The sequence below is a fragment of the Arachis duranensis genome, chromosome 1 (genome assembly GCF_000817695.3).
Source record: "Arachis duranensis cultivar V14167 chromosome 1, aradu.V14167.gnm2.J7QH, whole genome shotgun sequence".
In the NCBI taxonomy this organism is placed as follows: Eukaryota; Viridiplantae; Streptophyta; class Magnoliopsida; order Fabales; family Fabaceae; genus Arachis; species Arachis duranensis.
This window is the reverse complement of record NC_029772.3, coordinates 45344341-45369307: the sequence shown is the minus strand read 5'-3', so window position 1 is coordinate 45369307 and position 24967 is coordinate 45344341. Positions and strand designations below refer to the sequence as shown.

The following is a 24967-nucleotide window of genomic DNA, read 5'->3' as shown; positions in this document are numbered from 1 at the left end:
TGGGACCTAACGTGGTGCTCAGAGTTCAGATCTGAGGGGAGTTTATCTCAAATTAAAGACAATTAAATTGCCTTTAAAACAATGTAAAGATGAGGGAAAAATGAATTTTAATAGAGAAATTTATTAACATCAAAAATTAGGTATAAAAAACTAAACTCTGTAATATTGCAGAAAACCAGAAATTCTGGTTTGTGTGTCTACGCACACTACCGTGTGCATGCACGGTCTAGGGCATATGATGAGACTCGTGCATACACATGAGGGGTGTACGCACGCACACCCTGGAAGTTTTATAAGTTGTGCGTATGCACACTATGATGCATATGCACAGGCTGGGAAATTCGTCTGGTCTGTGTGTATGCACAGCAATGATGCGTACGCACGAGTCCTGTTTTTCACATAAAACTTTGTTTTTAACTATTTAACCTTCTCGGCAAGCTTGTAAACTTCTGTAACTCCTATCTAAGTTACAATAGCTAGCTTTTAGGCTTTGAAAAGGGAGTGAACCTATTGAATGAGTTAAGGTGACATTGAAGATATTTGTGAAGTGGATAATTGAATTAATATGAGGTGTGGAATTGTGATTGGATGAGTATTTTGAGTTGTGATTTTGTTTTTGATCTTGAACATGCTTGATCCGGTGCATGTTAAAGATGAGTTTGATGAGAATGTTTGAATGTGATTATGAGGATACTGATTATGATTGAAAAGTATGATGGACACTATATCCCAAGAGTGTGCTAGACAATATATTCTTGATAGATGGTGACTGTGACTATAATGTGGTGGATTGAGGAATGATCATGTTAACTTGCGATTCTACTTATGAGATTGGTTGCGCATAATCTGTTCTGCTTTTGATGCATCATATTCTCTCTATTTATAATGTGTGTCGGGCACTATATCCCAAGAGTATGGCGAGTACTATGTCCCAAGAGTGTGCGAGCACTTTACCCCTGGAAGTGTGTCGGGTACTATCCTGTGAGTGTGACGGGCACTTTATCCAAAGAGTGTGGCGGACACTATATCCCAAGAGTGTGGAAACACTTTAACCCAGAAAATGCAGCGGGTACTATATCCTAAGAGTGTGGCAGGCACTATATTCCAAGAGTGTAGATGCATGTCAGAGAGACGATATCCGGGTTAGCTACTGGGTGTGTCGGGTTGGAAAAATAATCGACACGTGAGCTCATGGCCAGTAGGATAAGCATGCATCATGTGCATTTGTATGAATTGTTTGAGTATGCATTTGTTTTAGCTTGCCTAATAGCTTATTTGTGATTAACTGCTATTTGATATGTTTGCTGTAACTGCTATCTATACGTGTGCTTTTCTTGTCTGTTTTGCCTGTGCTTGTTTTTGAGAGATCCCTCAGTGGTGGAGGAGTGTTGAGGGTTGTTTCTCTTGGAGTTTGGGAGGTTTGCAGAAGATTAACAATAAAGAGATGGATTAATACTAGAATTCCTTGGATAGATTACCAAAATTTCTTGTTTAGTATAATCTTTAAGTTTGATTTGGGTATTTGGAGTTTTGGAATGCCTCTGGCATTTTGGGACATTATTTATTATCTATGCGAGAACCTTTACCATACTAAGAACCCTCAGTTCTCATTCCATACATATATTGTTGTTTTCAGATGCAAAACGCGAGGCACCTCGCTGAGCATGCTGGAGGCTCCGCTGAAGCGAAGATCTACCTTGGGGGTTTGTGTTTGTGCTGTATATATGTATATATGAATATAGGTTCTCCACATTGTATATATTTGTATTTCATCCCTCCTAGAGGTTGACTTGGAGAAACAAGTTATATATATATACACATATATATATACACACACTCTGGCCGGCCTTTGCTTCGCAGGTCGAGTCTAGAGTTTGTTATTTGTATCTTTTGCAATTCTGGTTTTAATATATTATCCTTTCCATTCGATCTTATATATTCTCCTATGTATACCCAAATGAGTGTGATGCAATAGAACTCATTACCTGCACTAGGGATAGACATGCATCATACTTATTTGTGCATATTTGTTTGTGAGTGTGTTTCTTGTGATTGTGGGTGTGCTATATGATTGCTTGATTTCTGTGTCCTTTATTTGTTAAGTCTAAATGTATTCTATTTCCCGTTGCTGTTAGCTATGGTATTCAAATGAGTATAGCTATACACCCCGATCCTACTAAGAACTCTCCAATTCTTACCCTCTATTTCCATCCCTTTCAGCTACAGGTGCGAAGATTTAGTCCAGAGCTACATGAGCATAGAAGATTATATTGACGAGTTGAGTTGTTAGAATTTATTTTTCCCTCGTCATTTGTTATTTTGGTTTTTTTAGAGGGGTATGACTTGTAATTGAGGTTCTTTGAATAAGTCTATGTATATAAAGCTATGTGAATATATATACTTTTGTGATTAAGTGATTTAAAATAAAGTCTCCTCTTATTTTCTTAATTAAAGTTTCGGTTCGTATTTGAAAAGGCTCAATATTAAATAAAGATAGTATAATGAGGCGCTAAAAGTTAGGGTGTTACATTATGGTATCAGAGCAGTTCGTTCCTATTAAAGCCTTGGGAATGGATTGACTATGCTTCGCTGCATACACTGAGTGTCTATCGTGCAGTAAGACTTGTTCTACTTACAAGAATTTGAGTTCCAGATGCATGATTGTCTATTGATTAATGCTATTAGTCGACCACTGCATCTCTCATGGTATTAGGTCTGGCCAACTTAATACTAATGATTCATGTATATAGAAACACTAATGGATTATCATAGATGAAATAGAAGCAATAGGTTATGCGAATCATGAGGTTTGGGAATGTTAGAAGTTGCGTTCTAAGGGTTGGATTCGTCTCAACGTATACTCTTTATTCGTGCTATGTGACTTGGTGTCATCTTTTTTTCACTATTTATTCATTTATGTTTCATCTTTTTTGTCCCTTGTTTCAATTCTTTTCGAAACCAGATCTGATTATCCATCTCTATCATTATTTGTACACTTCTTCATAAATTCTTTACTCTTCAATCTGATATTGAATTTGTTTTGACACAATGCATAATTCTCAAAATCTTCCTTTGTTTTGTATTCCTTTGATTAAGCTTGAGCTTGTTTATGCGATGAGCAATTTCTGGATGTGACAAGTAATACGTTAGTTCGTACGAAAGTCGCAATCAGCCTTGGTGCATGGCAACAACTCAACCCTCACTCCAGAACCTTTCCTAACTATCTTCGACACATCAATCTCACTGACACTACCCTCTTCAACAGACAGTGAATGTCGAATCCTCACGTCCCCACTTACCCAGTTGTAAGAACCGTCATCTTCATCCTTATATTTTTCCTTCCCTTTCTTCTCACCCATGGATTTTTGAGAAAAGCAAAAATAGACAAGAACAAGAAAAGGCAAGTAGAAAACTAACCTCTTTTACTCATGGTTTTTTCACTTCTCAAACCTTTCAAACAAAACAACCATTACCTTTATGAATTGATGAATCCGTATTTGATGATGATTTTTGGTTAGAATTGAACAGATTTCATCACATAAACTTGCATTTATTTCCTTGAATAGCATACTTCTGAACTTTCCTCCCAAATTGTGCTTGATTATGAAAACATGTTCTTTTGTGCCCAATTTGATATATTTTATTCCATTTTCCTTCCATGCAAAGTGAAGAAAACATGAAGAATCAAAGGAGATGAGTTCAGAGACGTGTGCGTGCGCACAGCCTCTCGTGCGTATGCACAGGAGCCCAAGCAGAGCGCGTGGATCATTTCGAGCACGTCGTGTGTCCAGGAAATCATCGTCTAGTGTGCGTGCGCACAGGTACTTGTGCGTACGCACATGATGGGATTTTCGCAAGGTGTGCAGACGCACACGCCTGTGCGTCCGCACAGGTGTCCGCGCATGACTTCATTAAGAAAGCACATGATTCGTGATTTGAGGGTTTTGGAGGCCCATTTCTGAATTCTCTTAACTCATATTGGAGGGGGAATGAAGGACATAACATAGCATATCATTAGTATAGTTTAGGAGTAGGAGTAGAGTTTTAGTTTTCTCTAAGATTTTCATCATCTCTACTAGGGTTTCTATTAGGGTTTTACATTCAAAGTGCCATTTCCATTTTTTATCTTGGATTTTGCTAATCTCATTGTAAGTATTCTCTTGTTATTACTCTTTATAGTTACATTGTCATAACTCTTTCTTCTATTTCAAGTTATAGTTCAATTTCACTTCTCCCTTGCAATTTCATTTTCTTGTTGATGAAGTTGGTATTTGATGTTTGTTCTATGCTTTCTTATGTTATTCTTATTGATTGAGATCAATTGTTGCTTTTAATTTCAAGTGTTTTCTTATTTCTCTCATGTTTAATCTTTTTGTCCACCAAGTGTTTGACAAAATGTCAAACATGCTTTTAGGCTAAATTTTTGTCTCTTGGCTTGGGTAAAGTGAGCCATTGGGTTCCTAGGGTTGGAATGTCCAACATTTAGTGTTAATTCTTGGATTGTTAATTGTTCTTGTTCCCACTAATGCTAATTTGTTGCTAAGGCAATTAGCAAGCAATTTAGGATTTGTGGGTTAAGAACACTTATGTTCATTTAACTTACCTTCCGATGTGAGGGTTGATCAAGTGAGACTAATACATCATAATTGTCATAGTTGTGGTTCCAACAAGGAAAGGATCCTTAGCTCACTCCAAGCCAATACCCCTTTTTTATGATTTCAATCTTTCATACATTGCTATGTTAATCTCTTTTATACTTTACTTGTTTATATTACATAGTCGATTCTTTAATTTCTTTATTAGTTCAATTGTTACAATTTTGCATGTTCTTTTATTGCTTTATATGTTCATTTTTTCATTGACAACCCCTTGATTATTACAACCAGAATTTGCACACTCGTTGCCCTCAAGTGATTCCTTGGGAGACGACCCGGGAGTCAAATACTCTTGGTTTTAAATTAGTTTTGAGTTGTGACACATCCTGTGAATTTCCAATTTGATCGGCGACCGATTGTTTGGTTTGGTCTATGCTTGCAACGTGAATCCTCTTTTAGTGTGAAAAATTCAAACCAAAGCAATTGGCAATATCATCAATTCGCCCCATCATGAATCCCTTCAGGATTCCAAAAATAAACACTATACTTAATGAAACCCCTTCAATTCCATTAAACCCCCAACCATTACTTCTATTGGCAATTAATGATTCATATTGCATTGATAAAAGCAACGAAACAATTAATTAAAAGACTATTATACTTCTCCATACACGTTCACATCAATCACCTATAAATTTTCAAATGATTTTATTTTATTTTAATAAAGTCAATTGATCTGGGAGCTCCATATCTATAATTCACACCGACGAGTTATAACTTAAAAAGCTCAACCTGCTTTATCAAAATATCACTAGGCCAAGCTTGGAGCTATGATGTGGTCGTTATAACTCGGTTACATGATATAACTCATCCATAAAGGTTATAGATTAGTTGCCAATGACAGATATCAAGGCAGATATCAAAATGGTCAAATGCGCTATTACTCCCCATTTAATGGCAAAATTACTCGGAGACTCAAACATTATCTTCCATTTCAAATATAGAAGAAAGGGTAAGAATGTTATTCAGATTAATGCAATTTACAAAGCCTATTATTCACTTACTGACTTGAGCGTTGTAGTGCCTTTTGTAGGTACCCACCCCCTTGTTCTCTCATTGTCGACGTATAACTCATCCCAACGGAAAGCTTACAGACACTCATCGGCGGACGAGCTATACAACGGCCAACCTCCACAAGAACAACCATTATATTTTTAACTCCGCCTCTCTGAGAAAAGGATATATATGGAAAGCACGATATATTATTTTAGTTTTTCACCGTTTCCTCTAATTTTATCGGATTAATCTATTGTGAATTAAAATTTCATTTAAAAAATAGGAATAATTTAACGATAAAGAATTTAATTAAAATACATGAGACGTTAATTATTTCAAATTTTATTGTTGCTAAGAATATATCAAAAAACTTTGAAAGAAATTCATTTTCTTTTAAACATAATTAAAATTCATGTTCTACTTACAAACTTATAGTAGTAATATATTTACACCATTATAATTTTTTTCATTGTATCTTTTAATTTGACAAGACAATTGAAGACTAATTTATCACAAATTGAGACTCTATTAAAAGTTTATTGCTGACCAATGAATTGCTGTATGCAAAAAGTTAGGTTCAAATTCTCGACAAATTACTTAAGTAGACAAGTGAACTGAAGGCTAATGGGAGAAGGAAGAGAAATAAAATAACATCATTTAAAAATGAGGAAGGAGATTGGGTGGATGATGTCGACATTGTTTAAGTTTGGGGTGTTAATTTTTTCAAGAATCTCATTGTTCTAATTTGAGTTATAGCTCTTTTTCTATTTCCAATCTTTTTTTCAGGTTACAAGAATTTGCTTATGAAGCCTTAAACAAGGAAGTGTCAAATGATGAAATTAAAGATGGTGTTTTCTCAATGGGAAGTTGGAAGACCCCCGATAATGATGGCCTTCCGATCAAATTTTATCAACAAGCTTGGGATGTGGTAGCGCCATCACTTACAACTTAGGTGAGGGGAGTTTTTAGACAACCTGAGACTATTATGGATGTTAACAAAACGTTAATAGTCATTATCCCAAAAATTACTTTACCGGAAAATTTTGGGCATTTTAGGCCTATTAGCCTTTGTAATGTTTTCTATAAATTTATAACTAAAATTATTGCTTCTAGATTGAAAATATTTATGCCTACTTTAATTTCTAACACTCAATCTAGTTTTGTGCCTGGCAGGGTCAGCTCAGATAATATTTCAGTTGCCCAAGAGGTTGTGCATACCATGAGGAACAAAAGGCAAGGGAAGGGTCTTATGGCGATCAAAATAGACCTGGAAAAGGCCTATGATAGAATCAATTGGGCCTTTGTGATAGATACTCTCAGAGATGTAAGGATACCAGAAAACATTATAAGAGTTGTCAGCTTTTGTATCTCGAAACCTTCCATGAACCTCCTTTGTGAATGGCTCTCCATCAGAATCTTTCAGTCCCCTCTCCACGTATCTTTTTGTTCTTTGTATTGAGCATTTATCGTAGTTAATAAATAATTTAGTTCATAACAAGGAATGGGAACCTATAACTCTTTCAAGAGGAAGACTGACAAATCATTATTTTATGGTAAATTTTGGATTAAAATGAGTGAATTTTATCAAATTACCTTGCATTTATTCATTGAAATAGCATAGTTTTGTGAACTTCTCCTAATTGTACTTAATGATTAAAAACATGCGTTTTAGATCCTTAAATTTTTAAATTTAATTTGCTTCTATTGCATTGATGTATTTGTTGAGTGATTTCAGGCTTATAAGGCAAGGATGGCTTGAAGAAGTGAAGAAGAGAGCATGCAAAAACGAGGAATCATGAACAATTTGAGTTATTTGAGTTTGGAAGTCTTGACAATCTCATCCCCTGAATTTTGACAATCTCACGTACGCATACACCTGTCGCGTACGAGAGATACCAAGAGCGTGTCTCACTAAAGAAACACGTGAGGGGCAATTTCTGGAGCCTTTTGGGCCCAATCCAACTCATTTCTGATGCTACTCAAGTGGAAGATGAAGGGGGGTGGGGGAGGGATCAATACACACTACCATATTCACATTTTTTACATTTGCTTCTTAGGTTTTAGTAGGATTCTAGGAAGAGAAGCTCCAACTTCTCTCTAGAATCCCTAGGTTTTTACTTAATTTTCTTGTTAGTTTTAGGTTTTAGCTTTGTTTAATTATAATTTTGATACTTGATTTCATATTCTTGCATCCTAATTCTCTTAGAATTTAGTGGTAGTTATCTTATTTAGTTTTGTTAGTTTATGAGCCTTGTGAATTTTAGATTTTCTTTAATGTATTTGATGTTTTATGTTTTATTTATTCTTATTTGAGTTATTACCATTGATCTTTTGTCTTGGGTAGTTATAGATTTTAAGAATTCTTGCAATTTATGAAGTTCTATATTTATACACTCTAGGTGTTTGATAAAAATACTTGAATTAGTTTTAGAGTAGATTTTTGCATTCTTGACTTGGGTTGGTAACTTGGGTAACCTTGAGTTACTAATGTCCAAGTTGATTGATAATTTAGAGATTCTAATTAATCTTGTTTCCGTTGATGATAATATTTTGCTAATTCAATTAGAAAGTTGATTAGGACTTATGGATTAGGATTAATTAAGCCCTTTTGACTTTTCTCCGATGTTTGGAATGATGAAGTGAGATTGCTCTTTGTAATTATCATGTTATAGTTACAGGGATAGTTATCCTTAACCATCAACCCTTGCCAAGATCTTTCTTAGTTAATTTCCTTAATTATCTTAATTTGTTATTTTCATTTTTTAATAAAAAACTCCCGATATCTCATAGCCAATAATTGCACACTCGATTGCAATTCCTAGGGAGAACGACCCAGGATTCTACTTCCGGTTATTTTGATTTGTATTATGACAACCTTTTAAACTTTGATTAGGGTCATTTGTTGGTTTAAAACTATACTATTGACGAAGCAATTCTTTTTGAGAAAATTTTAAAACGACGATTATCCCTCATCAAGGACCTAAGATCTTTCACCTCTATTTTGCAGATGACCTAGTTCTTTCTGCTAAAGCGGATAGAAATAAGTACGTGTTATTAAACATGCACTCCAACACTTTTGTGACTGCTTGTGATAGAAAATTAGTCTCGGAAAGTCGTATGCTTTCTTCTCTAGCAACGTCAATCACGGTACTAGACAACAGCTTAGTCAAGAACTAGAGATCAACCTAATAGCTAATTTGGCAAAGTATTGGGGTGTCCCTCTCATACATGAAAAATAAGGTCCACAACACTTTCAATTTATCATCGACAAGATGCAAAGCAAACTCTACAGCTGGAATCGGAAGACGATGTTGCTTGTGGGGAGATGTACTCTTATCCAGTCGGTTCTTGCAACCATCCTGAGCTATTCTATGCAAACAATGAAGATTCTGACCATAGTATGCAACAGGATAGACAAAATTTGTAGAGATTTTTTATGGGGAAGCAGCAAGGAAGAAAAAAAATCTACCTACTCAACTGGGATTATATTTGTAAACCAAAGGAGAAGGGTGGCTTGGTGGGTCTACAAAAGGCGCAAGAAACCAACTTTCTTTTCCTCATGAAATTGGCTTGGGGGCTAATACATGACAGGGAGAAGCTTTGGGTTAAAGTCATCCTCGCCAAGCATGGATGTGGAGACAATAATTTGCTGAAGGTTCAACAAAGAGCTAATAATTCAAACGCATAGCTAGGTATCAATAAGATATGGAGCAAGGTAAAAAAATAACCTCATTTGGAGGCTCGGAGATGCGAACAAGATCTTATTTTGGCAAGATCAGTGGATTCTCAGTTATAATCATATAAAGGAAGCATCTTTGGTTGAGTTAGACGAAAAAAAGCTTAAGGAAAAAGTAGCATACTACATTAATGAAAATAGAGAATGGGATTGGGATGCTCTAAACTTGGTTTTACCTGAAGAGATCATTGACATTCTACATACTATTAAAGCTCCAAATCCTAACATGGGAGATGATGTTATCTGCTGGTCAGCAAGTCCAAATGGCTTATTTTCTATCAAGTCATCGTACGAGTTATTCTATACAGAAGAACAGGAAGCGAACAAAATTTTCAAGAATATTTGGAAAGCTAAGCTTCCTCAAAGGCTTAAATCGTTCAGTTGGTTGCTCACTCACAAAGCTCTTTTAATAAAATTTAAAAGGAAAATAAGAGGGCTTACAGAAGACGAGAGTTACCCAAGATGCCAAGAAGAGGAAGAGACTTTGCTCTACACGTTGCATGATTGCTTGTTCATCTGCAGCATTGGACAAGCATTATCAACAGTGAACTACAACAAGATTTCTTCAACTAAGCTTATACAGGGTGGCTCGAGGAAATTTGTGTAGGAACACTCCAAATCAGAATGGTATACTGTAGACCATCACCTTTGTCATAACTTGCAACAGTGCTTGGAGATACAAAAATGAGCTAGTTTTTAATAATCAGAATCACTAAAATACCCACATGGAAGAGACTTTGCTCTACACGTTGCATGATTGCTTGTTCATCTGCAGCATTGGACAAGCATTATCAACAGTGAACTACAACAAGATTTCTTCAACTAAGCTTATACAGAGTGGCTCAAGGAAATTTGTGTAGGAACACTCCAAATCAGAATGGTATACTGTAGACCATCACCTTTGTCATAACTTGAAACAGTGCCTGGAGATACAAAAATGAGCTAGTTTTTAATAATCAGAATCACTAAAATACCCACATCGAGCATATAATTACTACTCTAGCAGATAACTATAATCACCTTCGCAACAAAATGTAGCAAAGTAGCATAGCGCTCAGAAGTTCCAGAACTATCTCGATGGGATGAAAACCTCCTTAAGAAGGCTGGGCCAAGCTCAGTGTTCCAACCGGGTAGTAAAGGAGAAAGTGGGGGCATCATCCACGACTTCAAAGGACAAATCGTGGCCAGATTTAGTATAAATCTGGGCAAATGCACAATAACACTAGCTGGGCTTTGGGGTATTTTTGTTGGAATGAAGATTGTTGTTCAGTTGAATATCCCTTACCTGGAGGTGGAGTCGGATTCGAACTGTGCATTCAACCTGGTCCAAAATGCTGCGGCCAAAATGCATGTGGTGGTGCCGCTGGTCCATGCAACGAAGGAGCTGATGACAAAACCGCAAAAAATGGTGATGCGGTACATCTTCACGGAGGCGAATCAATGCATAGATGCCTTCGCAAGGGATAGACACAGCTTGGAAAAAGGGATAACAAGGTTTGAGGAAGCTCCTCCCATGGTGGTTTGACGGATTAGAGAAAATTAACCTGGAGTTATTTTTACTAGAAATATCTTAGTTTAATTTTTTTGCTGTTTTTGGGACTTAGGCCCGTTCCTGATAAAAAGAACACATTATTATTATAGAAAATAATAATTTTACTCTTATTTTTAATAATGTCAATCTAAATATTAGGGGTGTTCGCGATACAGTTTGGTTCCGTTATTTACAAAAAAGTCATCCGATCCAATCGTTTATTAAAACTACAGTTCGGTTTTGCTCGAATTTTTTGTCAAAATTATCCGAATCAAACCAAACCCATTGAAATCGGTTTGGTTTGGTTCGGTTTGTTCAATTTGTTTAATTAATTCAAACAAAAACCTGGTATACTATTTCATAGTCACTCACAATAATCAACATGACTCAGAAATCACTACCAAATTTACGGAAATCACTAACAAAATAGCAGAAACACAACAAATTAAAATTATTAACAATTTTGCAAAAAAAAGCATAAGTTGATAGAATAATAATCAACCTTACTAAAAAAAATAAAGAAGCAAAAAAAAAGCAAGAGACAAATCAGAAATAAAACCCAAGTGAATAAAAAATACAACCGAATTAAATTAGAAAGAACAAATAAAATTAGAATAAAACAAAACAGAATAGAAGAAATTCAACAAAATGAGAATCAACATAATCAAAAGTGCTAGTTGATTCTAGCTGTTGTATTTTTTCACCTTTTTCCTCCTTCTTGCTAGGTGATTCCAAGCTCCAAAAAAGCAAATCCATTCAAAATAGTAAAATTATAACAGAATCATAAAAATCTTCAAATCTCAGAATGATAACAAACCATAAAAATAAAAATTAAAAAATCAAAATCAAAACAAGCTTACAAATAGAACATCAAGAATTAGAATAATAGAAACAAAGATTCAAAACAGAATTGAAAAAAAATCTTAAAAAATAGAACAAAAAATATAAAGCAAAAAAAAATTAAACAAAAATAAAATTGAAATCAATGAATCATATTCATACATGAGGCTGAGGCTCCATTGGAAGTTGGAAGATGCAGCGATAAAGGGAAAAGACGGAGCACTATGACGGCACAACGCTGACAACGATGATGACACCGACTATGAGAACCACGCCACTGCTGCCTGCTAAGAACGATGGTGCTGAGGAGCGAGAATGAAGTGGGTGCACCATGGCAATGGCAGAGAGAACGATGGACAGAGACTGAGAACGACGACGTTGAGAGAAGCAATGAGCCAGTCTGCCGTGGAGAGAAAGAATGAGAACAAAGCGGAGAGAGAGACTGAGAAAGATGTGGAGAGAGACTGAGAACGACGATTGCTAAGCTGTGACAAGAGAGGAGAGTGGTAGTACCAATTATATATATATTATTTTTTTATCGGTTTGGTTCAAATTTTTGGTGTTAGAACCGAAAAAAGAATTGCAAAATTTCATTTTTTCAGTTTTTTCAATTTTTGATTTGTTTGATTATTGATTTTTTTAGTTCGATTGTTCAGTTTTGTTTGAATTGAATCGGTTTTGAACACCCTATTAAATATGACTTTTTTTACACCGTATATTTTTATAAAGTCAAAAAAGGTAAACACTATTAAAATAAAGAGAATATTCATTTTCTACATTAGTGAGACTCTTTCTTAAATCTTAATAATACCAAAATAATTGCCTTATTATATAAGGTCTTGGGTTAATTGAATAATTCGTTTTAATTAATTTGGTTTTCGTTTCAATGACCGCCTTCATGTCATTCTCAACTGAAAAATCTTCTGCAACCACCCGACTTGAATAACATGAAATTAGACTTAACCCGTCGTTTATTAAGTTGCAGCTACTGCTTTTCGTCACCTAAAAAGCATGCTTTTAAATGAAAGACACATTAGAGTTCAGCTGTTACGCTATTAAAGTCCCAAACGATTTTGCCACGTGAATTTACCTGGAATGGTACGTGTAGTTAGAGTTTTAAATTCAACTAATGGAATTTGAGTAAGAATCAGAAAAAGTGTCGAGGCAGAAAATAATGGTCGAGTGCGTGCATTGCGTTGCGTTAATCACGTTCCTTTTAAAGATCATATATCAAGTGTATTATTGTAATATGGAAATTAAATTTGACAAAAAATATTAAGAAGTGAATACTTTTTATAAATATTAGTTAATATTTTAAACTAACATCTTATTTTATACCATTAAAATTTAAAATTTAAAATTTTAATTTTAATTTTTAATATTTAGAGTTAACTAAATACTAATTAAAATTAAATTCTTTTAAATACGTAATATTACTCAAATTTCATAAAAGATACTCTTTCCGTTTCGGGATCTAGCTAGAATCAACATTCGTGTCTGATGGTTGTGCACAATTTCACATCATCGACTGGTTCAAGTCATTTCGTTATAGCAGAGCTTCCTCATCATGGATTTTCCCCTTTTATTCTGTGAATTTGATTATTATTATAAAAAAATTTAGTAACAATACTAAATATACACTAAAATTAATTATTAGATTAATTATTAATATAAAATATATATGAAAAAATAAAATATACATTAAAAATGTGTTAAACAACACATGTATTTATACATAATGATTAACTACTAAAAATATTTTCAAATTATTCCAACGATGACTGCCATGACGTCTACTTTTATTATCGACAAAAATAACATTTAATAATTTATAAACATGAATGACATACCCATCCGCCAAAAGAGACGTACTCAATTAATAAAAATGTCTGATGTAACAAATGGAGAAATATACGTCTCTCTCTGTCACTCTCTCTCCCAAGCCCACCCCATCACATCTTGCCACCATCACATGGTTGCCCCTTTTTCATATATACTTGTCGTAACACCACATGAACCCTCTCACCTTCATCTAAGACTCAACTAACCTACAACTTTCACTCATTTTTCCGTCACCATATCTCTGCTATCACTCCTTACTCATCATTACCCCTTTGAAAAATCTCCCCACTCTCATATTCCATCACCACTAATAACAACAACAACAATGCCAATAGCAACTCACTCTGATTTCAATAACAGATTTAAGAATAGAAACAAAATCAGAAGTGGATGGTGAACAAGTCAACGATAGTGAGAAAAAAATAATAGAGGAGGCAGAGGTTTTTGTCACGATGGTGAATGATCAAGGAAGGAGAATTGAGGCAGAGCCAACTCCCATCCCATCACGCTCGCCTTACAAATCCAATCGTGCTCTCCCTCTAGATCTTGCTGTGCTCGCCTTCTCGTTCCAGTTGTAGCGCTCGCCTTCCAATTTTGATCGTCGCGCTTGCCTTTTGATTCCGATTGTGCTCGCTTTGTAGTTCTGGGTGTAGTTTATTGTTGTGTTGGAGCTTCTGCCATTGGGAAGAGAAGAAGACGAAGCTACAATAGTGGTTATGGTATCGGGAGGAGAAGAAGAGGATAGAGATTTAGGAGTTTAGGGTTAACAATTTTGGGGATGGCTACAATAGTAGCCACATATGTTTTTCTATTTGTCACAACATACATTTTTGTTAACGGAGTACATTTCTCTTTCCGGATGAATATTTCGTGCATGTTTTTAAATTATTAAAGATTTTTTGGTCAATAATAAAAGTGGAGTCATTGTTGTCAGTATTTGTATAATTTGAACACCTTTTTGGTGGTTAATCCTATACATGAATACATTTGTTTTCGATAATTAAGTTATAACCTCGACCCAATTACCGAATGGGGAGAAAAGTCTACTTGGAAAGCCTAATGGTCGCTTACATAAATACATGGTAGTTTATTTAAGTGTTGATTTTGGTGTACAAAAAAATATTTTTGAAAAATTCAAATAGTGACAACTTATATTCAAGGGTAAAATATTATTTTAGTCCCAACATTTGAACAAAAATTCTCATTTGATCTCTAACGTTTAAATGTCCTTTTTCTATCCTAAAAAGTTTTAAATGGGTTCAGTACAATGTTATCCTATTATTAAATTTGACACGAAATAGTTAATGGAATGAGTAACGTGGATGTTTACAACATTATTGTTAAGTCATATATTCTTTTATGTGTTAGAAAAATATAACAAAAACTTTTTTGTAACGCTTTCTTTTCTTGATCTCCTTCTTGTAAGATAATTCCAAATCTTAGCAATCAATTATCAACCAGAAGAAGAGAAATAATTTTTACACTAGTGATTGTTAGTGGATCGATTTTACTTATGTACTGAAATCAAATGTTATTAGCCCTTCAATATGTTAGTTATTCGTGTTAAATTTAATGATGGAACAACGTTAAATCTGTTCAAAATTTTTTGAGAATGGAATATGATATTTAAAATTTTTTGAGACTAAAATAAGTTATACGTTTAAAAATTAGAGATAAAATTAAAACTAAATTCAAATATTTAAGACTAGAATAATACTTTTATCTTTTTTCAAAACATGCAACAAAATTATGAAATGAATTATCCATTTTGGTTAAATTTTTAAAACTTACTCATCTTTTACTAGGTGTCTACGGTTAGAATTATTGGGGATGAAATACTTAGTTTATGGTAAAAAATAATAATTTATTCACATATAAAATAAACCTTTTGTTTTTGAACTTTGTCCTTGTCAAATGCATAACATTAAACAAATAGCTTGTCATTAACACTACAACATAGGCGGTGCTTAGCGGCGGTTTTTTCTCTATTTAGCAGCGATTTTAAACCGCCGCAAAATCAAAGGCCGGCGGTTCAGTAGATCACCCAGGTTATGGGCGCCGGGATTAGGTTTTGCAGCGGTTTCTAGCAACCGCAGGTATAACCATCGCTGAATCAATTTTTTGGTTCAATTAATTTAGCGGCGGTTTTAAACCGCCAAAATATACAAGTATTAGAATTTAGTCCATTTTCACCAGCGGTTACGAACCGCCGCAATGTTATTTAGTCCCTTCTTTACTGGCGGTTATGAACCGCCGCAATGTTTTGCGTTTTTGCTTATGACTGTTTGCGGCGGTTATAAAACCGCCGCTATTTTCAATACAAATTTAAAAAAAATTGGATTTTCCTTTTAAAAAATGCTGATTTTTTTGTTTAATTTTAAAGATACATTTTTTGGACTTTTTAATACTATAAATCTTAATATTTTTAATCTATTGAATCTAAACTTATGGCAAACATAACAAAATTTACTGAAAAATAAAATAATATATTTATAAAAATATCAACATAGTAAATCTCTTGTCAAGAATTGCATAATCAAATTCAAAAAAATGTTTGCTTAAACCAAAATAAGTCCAATCCTAGGATTCTATTTTTTACTCTGTCCTTCCACGGAATTCATCCATGCGATACTATTGAGTCAACAATCTGCATAAGGATAAATATCGATGTTTTAGTCTAATTAAACAATCGAACACACACTTAAACCAGAGATATATATGACTTTTGATACTTAGTTATAAAATACTACCAAGGATTTGTAACATTAGAATAGAGACATGCACATTTTGGCTCTATCTAATGAAGAGTTGTCTAATCATAGTTACTAGAAAGTTAGGTTCACGGTTGGTTTTGGTATGTATTTATTATTTTCTATGATTAGATTATGAGTATTTTATTTGGAGATAATTCAATCAATTAGGTTCATGGTACATAGATGGAGAAGCAGGGGAACCATGTGCATAATACTTTATTACTAATAGTAAAACCATAAGCAATAATAAATTTTTAAACATACCTTAATGCAAAACTCACTAGCACAAGCAAGAATGACTTTTGATCCAAAGTCATCTGCAGTTAGAAAGCGCCATCCGAATGAAATAAATTTTGTTAAAATTAATTAGCTTGCTATCTACAAAACAAGCAATTTATTGTCATGTTATATGTCATTATTGAACTTCACATTACAAGATATAGGTTAAAATTAGCAGTACCTTAGTAGATTAAGAAGTAAGTCCTTCTTGAACACATACACTCCCATGGAAGCAATGTATGGTTTCTTTTCAGCCTCTTCCCGTGAAAGTTCCAAGAGTGTCGTATCTACTTGCTAAATTATGTAGCAGCATTAGTAGGAACCAAATCCTGAAAACTGATATTAACAAGCATGAGTTGTGCTTTCTACCATTGCTTTCAGGTCTTATTGTTTAGGCTTCTCACTGAATGAAATCACCCTTCCTTTATTGTTTGTCTTCATTAGACCAAAATCTGAGACACGGCTACATAAACACACCCATTCTGGCTTAAGCGTCTTATGTTAGGACCTCAAAATTACATTTTGTCCTTCCTTCTCCAGTTTCTGCACTATATCATGTAAAAACATAATGAATTTGTAGATGACAAAATTATAAAAAAGAATGGCAAAATGTCATTATAATTTTTGCATAAGCATCATTTCTGTTTTATGAAAATGACTATGCAAAAGAGTTATAAGTTAATTTCCATTCACATGCACCATGATTACAAATATAATTGAGTTGAACTTATAAAAGGAAGAATGAAAAATAACTGAGTGAAGTGCTAAATAAATAAGACTGAACTTGCTAAGAACAAAATTCTACTTATTTCTATATTAGAAAATTAAAAATAAGACGGCCAACTTTCCAAGTACTCCAGGATTCTTGTAATATGATAGTATTAGGCTTAACTAGTAAGGGACAAAGACAGCACCCAGTTAGGATGTTGAAATAATTTATTGGATTCATCGTGTTCAATAAATATATCCCACAAGCAAAGAACCGAAATACAAAATCCAAACATAATAATAAATCATTTCCTAGATTTGAAGTAAATATGAAATTTTTTTAAATTCAAGAATCAAAATTCAAAATAAAAAAGAGAAAGAAGAAGAAACCAAAGGCTAACCGAATAGCAGATGGTGAAGCTACAGTGACAACAGGGGAAGCAAGTGCCTGCTTAAGAACCATTTCGTCTACATTTTGAACTGGCACCTATCAAATAAGCGAGAATCAAACTGTCATAAATTTCAAAGAAGACTGTGAAATAGATCACTTTAACATTAGTAAATATTACATTTATAATAATTAAATCTAATTAATGACATAAAACACACAGTCAACATGTGGTGCTTGCAAGGAAGTACTTAAGTATTGGATCGTATATACTTTTAGAAAGAAAGAAACCAGCAGTAAAGCTAAAATCTTTTACCATTGTGTATGTATTCATCCTAATAACCTCAAATCCACGCTTGGAAAGTCCTTCCTCTGGTTATATAAATATCACACAGACGATTAGCATATCAATTAGCTTCAAAATAGCAAATGTTATACAAAACCCAAGTTTGAAAGGTGCAAAATAATAACTCTATTACCAATCTCATTGCTGGCCTTTTCAGAAGCAGGGTATAGAACAGTTGTTTTATTTCCAATCTTTGGAAGTTTTGTAGCCGAAACCTTTCCTGTTGCTGAAAATCATCAAATCCATATTAAGCTTCACTTCCAAAAGACTCGGCTTAAATTTCCAGATTCACACTAAACAACAATATGTTAATCTACTGTGTGGTTAGACTCCCAATTCACTTTCACTAAGAACCACTGAAGCACAGAACCAAAGCAAAGCAATCTCCTGCCCTGCCCTATCAAGATGCATATCTTGGAACTACCCACATTTTCCTCTAATACCCCAAAATACTTGCGAGTTTTGAGATGTTACTTTATATTTCTTAAGTCAGTTATCCAGCTTGATAAAGAAGCAAAAATGGGGAGCATAATACAAATTCAGCCTACATGAATACACACAGATACCTTTTGATGGTGCGAAGGCAACATCAAGCAATTCCTTCGAAGATTGCATAGCTTCCTTGAAAATGCTTGCAGTGCCGGTGCCAACAACGCCTATTTTGACATGAGGCATCCCAGCAGCTCTAAGGACAACAAATAAGGCTAGGAGAATCATTTGTTAAAAAACAAAGTATTTAAGAAACAAAGTACCAAAAGAAAATGATCTAAAATTGCAAATAAAAAGAATAATACTGTAAAGAATGACATAAAAGGAAACCTTTGTTTCTTGTGCTATTTTGTCTATAATAATTTATCTGTACAACTACGAAATGCATCAAACAGTTTTATATAAGAAAAAATCTTGCGGCAATTTCACATTTGCAAGTATGACAACTCAGGCACAAACTAGATTAGAGATTATATAGACATTTGGTTCACATGTAACATAACAAAATTGCATTTCAAGTATTCCGGCCATAGGACTAAGTTACAACAGAAGGCAAGGGGTATTCCTAATGTTTGAGCAAATTTTTTTCAAAATCATTTAAAATATTCCAGTAGTTCCGCATAAAGTACTCAAACAAGATCTAAAATCTTACCTCTATGCCTCTAGAAAGACTGAACCAGCTTTTGGGGAAGTTATGACAATCCAATCAAACACATTATCTGCAAGTATCAAGCATCAATTGTTAAGCAATTAGGCGCTTATAAACCATTATCAAGTATTAATGCTTGATCTGAAAATTTGAAAATAAGATATAGATCAAATGATTTCTTTATAAGCAAGATCAATCTAAGCCAAATTGAAAAGTGCGAATCTGATTCTTGATTATATAAACCCATATCAAGAAGAACAAGATCAATCTAAGCCAAATTAAAAAGTGAAACCAAAAAGAAAACTCAACCAAATTGAAAGAGGGTTTAGCAAACCTAGGTTTCGGACCAGTGTTAGAGGGAAGGAAAGCGGCTCGATGAACGACACAGCAATGGAAAGGAGAAGACAACTGGAATTGACTGAGGGAAGCACCACGGCGGCAAGGACTCTCAGAGAAGTGGTTCGCGTCCCTGCACAATTGACTTCACGTGAAAAAGATTATCTATGAACGCGCTATATTGATTTGTTATATATATTACTGGGTTGCTTTCCAGCGGTTGGAACGTGTCACCGCCGCTGTGCTATTTAATTTTGGTGCAGTTGTCAAACCGCTACGACAACCGCTGCTATCTTGTTAATCTGCGGCGGGTTTGTAAACGGCCGCCAATTTTCTGCTGCCATCCTCCGTATCTGTTGTAGTGTAAATGTATACTTTACGAACAATGACAAAAGGTATCCACATGTATACTCGGCTTTTTTATTTATAGAAATAAGAAAAAAGGGTAGACACAAGTGTACAGATTCAATCCGTACAAAATGCATACGAAATGAATTTGGTTTCCATTTTTTATGGACCAGCCACAATATTTAAAAGATAATTAGTATTTTGTCAAACAAAACCTAATTTTCACATACGCTAATAGCAATGAAGGATAGGTTTGTATCAAGAACTAATTCAAGAGTAGGGTTAAAGATTTAGGCATTAGGGTATAAATTCAATTATACATATTTGTTGTTTTTAGTGAACGCTTAATATTACTTATTTAGCTTTAACATTGTTTTTATACATTATATTTATCTATCCTAGCTATTATAAAATTATTTTATTTAATGAGATATTAGGATGTATGATTTATACGTATAATCAAAGTTTTAGATTTTAGAGAATATTATATAATGTGTAAATATTATTTTTTTTACATTGAACAAATTAATATCTATTTTATCCAACTCAAAATATATCTTTGTAAATTAATTAATATTTATGTTGTTGAGTCAAGAATTGATTTGGTATCTTCACTACAAGAAAAATATGTTTTAGCGACAAATTTTTAGTGGCAATAACATAACGGCCATTAATTCCTTAATTTAAATTATATTTTTGAAGCAATTATATATTTGCCATTAATATTATATGTTATAGTGGCCATTATTACTATTACCAAAAAATTATTATCCTTTTTCACTTTCAATTTTAATTTTTCTAAATTATTATAGTAGCTATTACCATTATTGCCGCTAAACTTTTATTATCACTCTTTTTTATTTTTATCTCCTAAATTAAATTGAAAAATGGAAAGAGAGAAAAAGTGAAAAAAAGAAAAATATTGCCACTAGTTAATTCGTTTAATCCCTCCATCGCTGATCACCACCGCCGTAACTGTTGCCATCGCCGACTACTGCTGTCCATCATCCTACTCCTTAGACTTCATTTCCATCCTATCTGCCTCAGATCTGCATCATTGTCATCATTTGTTCGTCTCAGATCTACGCCGCCAAGATCTTCTAGCCATCGTTACTACTCTTGTCGTAACACCAGACGTCTGCCGCTTGCACCGCCGCCGTTCTAGCATGTAGATGCACAAGATTATTGCTGCTGGTAGGTCTTCTCCCTTTATTTTTTTGATTTTGGTTTGAATATTCAGAAGCTTGTGATTCTCTCTCTGTGTGATTACTTTTACTCTGTTTGCTTGTTTGATCCAAATGAATCTGGCAGATCAAGTTGAAATTGAAGTTTTCTCTTAGTAAAAAATCTTATTTGAGGTTTGTCAGGGTTTGTTGATTCTGCATTCAATATACTCTTTCTCGCTTGTTCTCTTTATCTCACTCTGTCCTACTTGCTCTCTCTGTTTTCAGTGACGAAGAACAAAGAAGAATGATATATCGATGATGAACTGCCATGGTGAACTAAGATATTAGCATAAGGTGTGTATGGATTTTCAACTGGTTTTGTGAATTTTGGAGGGTGGGGTGTTGGGGTTTTATTTTTGGAGTTTTTTTTATTTTTCAAGTTTATGTTGCTTGCTTTGTTTGAATTTGCTTTCTGATTTTGCATCTTACTAGTTAGGTTCGTTTTAGCTTCAAAGTTGTATAAGTATTATTGTTTTATACTAGTATATAAGCCTTGTACTCATTTATTTCACATCATCAATGATTCCAATCCTCATCTATTCTCTTAATTGTAATATATTTGTGTATTCATGCTATAAAACACTCATCTTATTAGTAATGCTTCTGACCTGAGTTGATGCTTCACTATTCGTTGAAATTCTCCAAAACCTATGAGATATAATGAGCTTCAGCTTCTACTCTCTAATTTTTCATTTACACTCGAGATGTTTGCATAAGTATGTGTGTGCTCCATGAGCATGAACAAAATCAAATTCTTCTAGGATTTTGATAAATCCTTAATCCTCAATCATCATTGTGTATTGAATTAGTTTCTGGTGAACTATGTGGTCCATGAAGATGGATTTAATATCCTGTTACAAGGTAATACTTTAGCTCAATTTCAATTTTTTGTTTGTATTTTTATAACAAAATAAAAAGAAAGAAGAAAATAATATAGTTTTTTAGAAGTTATATCTGTGCATTTTTTTATAGTCGGTTAGCTTTGAATTTATGGTGAATTTGTGCTTATTTAAAAATTAATTAATTGTTTAATTCGATTAATTTGAATTGCTATAGGAGGTTGTTGGGCTTGCTTTCGGCAACGAGAGTTATTCAGATGCAGATAGGTAAACTATTTCTTAAATGGTATAATTGGAAGTTTTCGGCAAGTGTAATCTGTAATACTTTATTACACAGAGTTTTATGCTTAAGTTTGTAAAACAGAGGTGGTCAGGTATTACGACCTTTAAAATAAAATATATGTATAGATATAGTTGAAGAAATTTGTATTTAAGAGTCTTAAAGAAAAATTTAAACAAAATTCGCAAAAAAAGCACATCACACTCGAAAACGTAAACTGATAAACAAATAAAGATAAGACATGAAATATGTAACGACCCATAATTTTAAAAATATAAATATAAATAAGTTATAATTTATTTCATAAATTAGAGTTCTTTATTTTAGAAATTATTTTATTATAAGTAATTAAATTAAATTTTATGATACTTTGAATTTAAAATTTATTAGAATTATTGAATCCCCGAATCATAAGGAAAGAAAGGAAAGAAAGAGAGATTGTGGGTGAGGGAGGAAACCGGGTTCCTTTGATTTTCTAGCTTTGATTTCTTGAGATTTATAATTTTAATAAAAAAATTTAATTCAATAAAAATATTTGTATTTTCTTTTTTTATGTGTTGGTGTCAATTTTGTTCGGTAGAAGTTGATGGGCCGTAACTCTTCTTTCTTTTGAGTTCAGTCAATTGGACTTTTAGAAGACACAAATAATTTTTGACTTTTTTTTTCAGCAGTTCGGTCGAAAAGCTTCTCTGGAGTTTTGAGTATTTTGATTTCGCACAGAGGTAGGGTTTAATAATTTTATAATAATTAAATGTAAATTGGATGAGTGAATGTTAGTTTGATTGATTACTATTTGAGTTTGATTAAGTTTATGTTGAATTATTATTGTTTGCTTGAGATTTTGTGTCGGCCATGTATGAACAATCAATTGGTGTGTTTTGGTAAATTTAGGGCTGTTTTGGTGTGATATTTTGAGATAAATTGGGTGAGGACTGATGGCCGAGAGAAAAGATTAAAAGTTACAAAGAATCGGTAACCGAAAAACTTGAAAATGGAGTTATATATCAAGTGGAGTTTTTAAAGAAACAAAGGGAGGGTTTCATTTTTTTGGGTAAAGAGAACAGGAAATATCTTTTATTTTTTTAAGGTGAAAAAAGTAATTTTATAGAAGATTAAGTTAAATTTATAATTATATAAGTTTTCGGGTATTTTTGGTAATAAGTAAAGTTTAAGGGCAAATTGAGTTTTTATAAAAGTTTAGGATTATTTTTATAAATATGAAAATAAGTGAGGGCTCAACTATAATTTTATAAAATATTAAGGTTAAAAATAAAATATTAAAAAGTTCGTGACTTAGAAAGTAATTAATAAAAGTTTAAAAATAAGGTTTTATAAACTAAGTTTTAAAAAAAAGATATATATATATATTATTTATTTACCATTTAAATTATCTTATTTATATTATTCTTATCATTCCGGAGGAGCCCAACACTCTGGAATCCACTTCAGATCACAACATGGAAAGCAATTACAAGCCGGATAGTGTAAGTGATGATTCCAACCCCACGTTGCTCATCACTGATGGCACGGAGGACCGTGCCAAGCTTTAAGTGTGGGGAGATCGGTAACTGACTCCTGAAGGTAACAACTCTCTTTTCTCTCAATACCAATATTTTAATTTTCTTGTGTTAGGTAGGATAACTTGCATGTATAGTTAGTTGCTTGCATTTAGGTATTACTTGGTTGAAGTGATGAATTCTTTTCTAAGAAACTGTTTTATGACATTTCACTAATTTGAATTAAAATTTTTGTTAAATTTACTTGAAGAAATTGATTTGGAACATGGTTTTAGAGCTCGAACACACAAGCCTAGTGAGCTTTTTGAACCTATTTGATTGGTTGCATCTTATCAACCAATGTTTTGTTTTGGTGTGTGTTGTTCTATCTAAAATTATAATCTTTGGCTTGCTTGATTCTATATTTTCATTGTTTGATGTATGCATACACTTATATGATTGAAGCCTTTGTTTCACTATAGCTTACATACCCATATGACCTTACCCTTTCATTACCCTTTGCAACCTAATGTTGAGCCTATGTTACCCCATTTATTTTTTATTTTAGCATATCACTAACTTTAAGCAGAAAACAATAAATATCCCTAATTTGAATCCTTGGTTAGCTTAGACTAGTGAGAGTATATATGTAAGTGTGGAAAATTTGGGTTTGGAGAATACTTGATTTGGAAATTTGGTATTTAATATTCTTATATGAAAATGTGAAAATAGTTTGGGCACCATATATGTATATAAAAAAACAAAAAAAAAAGAGAAAAAGAAAAGAAAAAGAGAAAGCAATAAAAAAGGGACAAAATGCCCCAAGGTAAATAATGATATCAATGCATATGATTTGTATTCAAAAATATCAAGGGGCATGAATGTGTGTAAAGATAGTCAATGGGTAGTTAGGATTTGCATTATAATTACAGGGAGTGCCTTAGGTTAGGTGGGAAGTTTAGGTTAATTAAGGATTCGGATTTTAGCCCACTTAACCAAATACATTCCAACCTTGACCTTAACCCCATTACAACCCTTGAAAAGACCTGTTGATGTGTACTCTGATGAGCGGATAATTTATACGCTTTTTGGCATTGTTTTTAGGTAGTTTCTAGTAAGTTCAAGCTACTTTTAGGGATGTTTTCATTAGTTTTTATGTTAAATTCACATTTCTGGACTTTACTATGAGTTTGTGTGTTTTTCTGTGATTTCAGGTAATTTCTGGCTGAA

The 24967-nt window shown here is 33.4% G+C and overlaps 1 protein-coding gene across 1 annotated transcript; it reads right to left on the bottom strand.

Moving 5' to 3' along the window:
• Positions 1–17645: 17645 nt before the first annotated feature.
• LOC107494130 (uroporphyrinogen-III synthase, chloroplastic-like) lies at positions 17646–19459 on the bottom strand. Its single transcript, XM_052262566.1, is given in 7 exon segments — positions 17646–17652; positions 17742–17827; positions 18045–18100; positions 18208–18300; positions 18641–18759; positions 19216–19282; positions 19456–19459. Coding segments are annotated over 7 exon segments (432 nt in total).
• Positions 19460–24967: the final 5508 nt, after the last annotated feature.